The sequence below is a fragment of the Sorex fumeus genome, unplaced genomic scaffold (assembly GCF_029834395.1).
Source record: "Sorex fumeus unplaced genomic scaffold, SorFum_2.1 ptg000086l, whole genome shotgun sequence".
In the NCBI taxonomy this organism is placed as follows: Eukaryota; Metazoa; Chordata; class Mammalia; order Eulipotyphla; family Soricidae; genus Sorex; species Sorex fumeus.
Window position 1 is genome coordinate 28,810,702 of NW_026606143.1, and position 690 is coordinate 28,811,391.

The 690-nt window shown below is 38.8% G+C and overlaps 1 protein-coding gene across 1 annotated transcript; it reads right to left on the reverse strand.

Annotated features, from left to right (window-relative positions):
• Window positions 1-257: 257 nt before the first annotated feature.
• LOC130039280 (60S ribosomal protein L39-like) lies at window positions 258-452 on the reverse strand. The gene has a single exon (XM_056131126.1). The coding sequence runs from the start codon at window positions 450-452 to the stop codon at window positions 258-260; it is 195 nt and encodes a 64-aa protein (XP_055987101.1).
• Window positions 453-690: the final 238 nt, after the last annotated feature.

Consider the following 690-nt stretch of genomic DNA (forward strand, 5'->3'; position numbering starts at 1 on the left):
CATTTGAGTTCTTTATGTGTTATGAATATTAAACACTTATCAATATGTGCTTTGCAACTATTCCTCCCCCCTATTTTATATACTATTTTGTTTTCTTTTTAAAAAAATAATTTTTTTTATGATATCACAAGATTTATTACCGAGTTAGCAACAAGGTACAGAAGCTAGAAAAGACGAACAGATTCCCTAATCAAAGAAACATGACTTCAGACTTGTGGTGCCTTTCTACCTGCTGTGTCCAATATACTAGCAGCCTATCACAGCAAATGCCCATGCATCTCTTGTGACTCTCCTTCCAGACCCAGCTTGGTCCTTCTCCAGTGCCTCCTCTTGGAGTTGTACTTCTTGATCTTGTTACCAGTTTTCATCTGAATCCATTGAGGAATAGGCCAATTCTGCTTTTGTTTCTTGGCCAGGAATTGCTTGATCCTGAAAGTCTTGTGGGAAAACATGGTGAAGAGTCACGTTCACACTGCAACGATGGCAGAGTAAAGGAGAGAAAGCTAAAAAAAAAAAAATTTTTTTTTATTCACTGAAAGAACCATGATTTACAAAGCTATTGGTAGTTCAAGTTTTAGGCATATAATAGTTCAACATCAATCCCACCACCAGTGTCAACTGTCCTCTACCAGTGTTCCCATCCTCCACCCCCCACTCCATCCCTGCCCCAATAATCTACTAACATGCCAC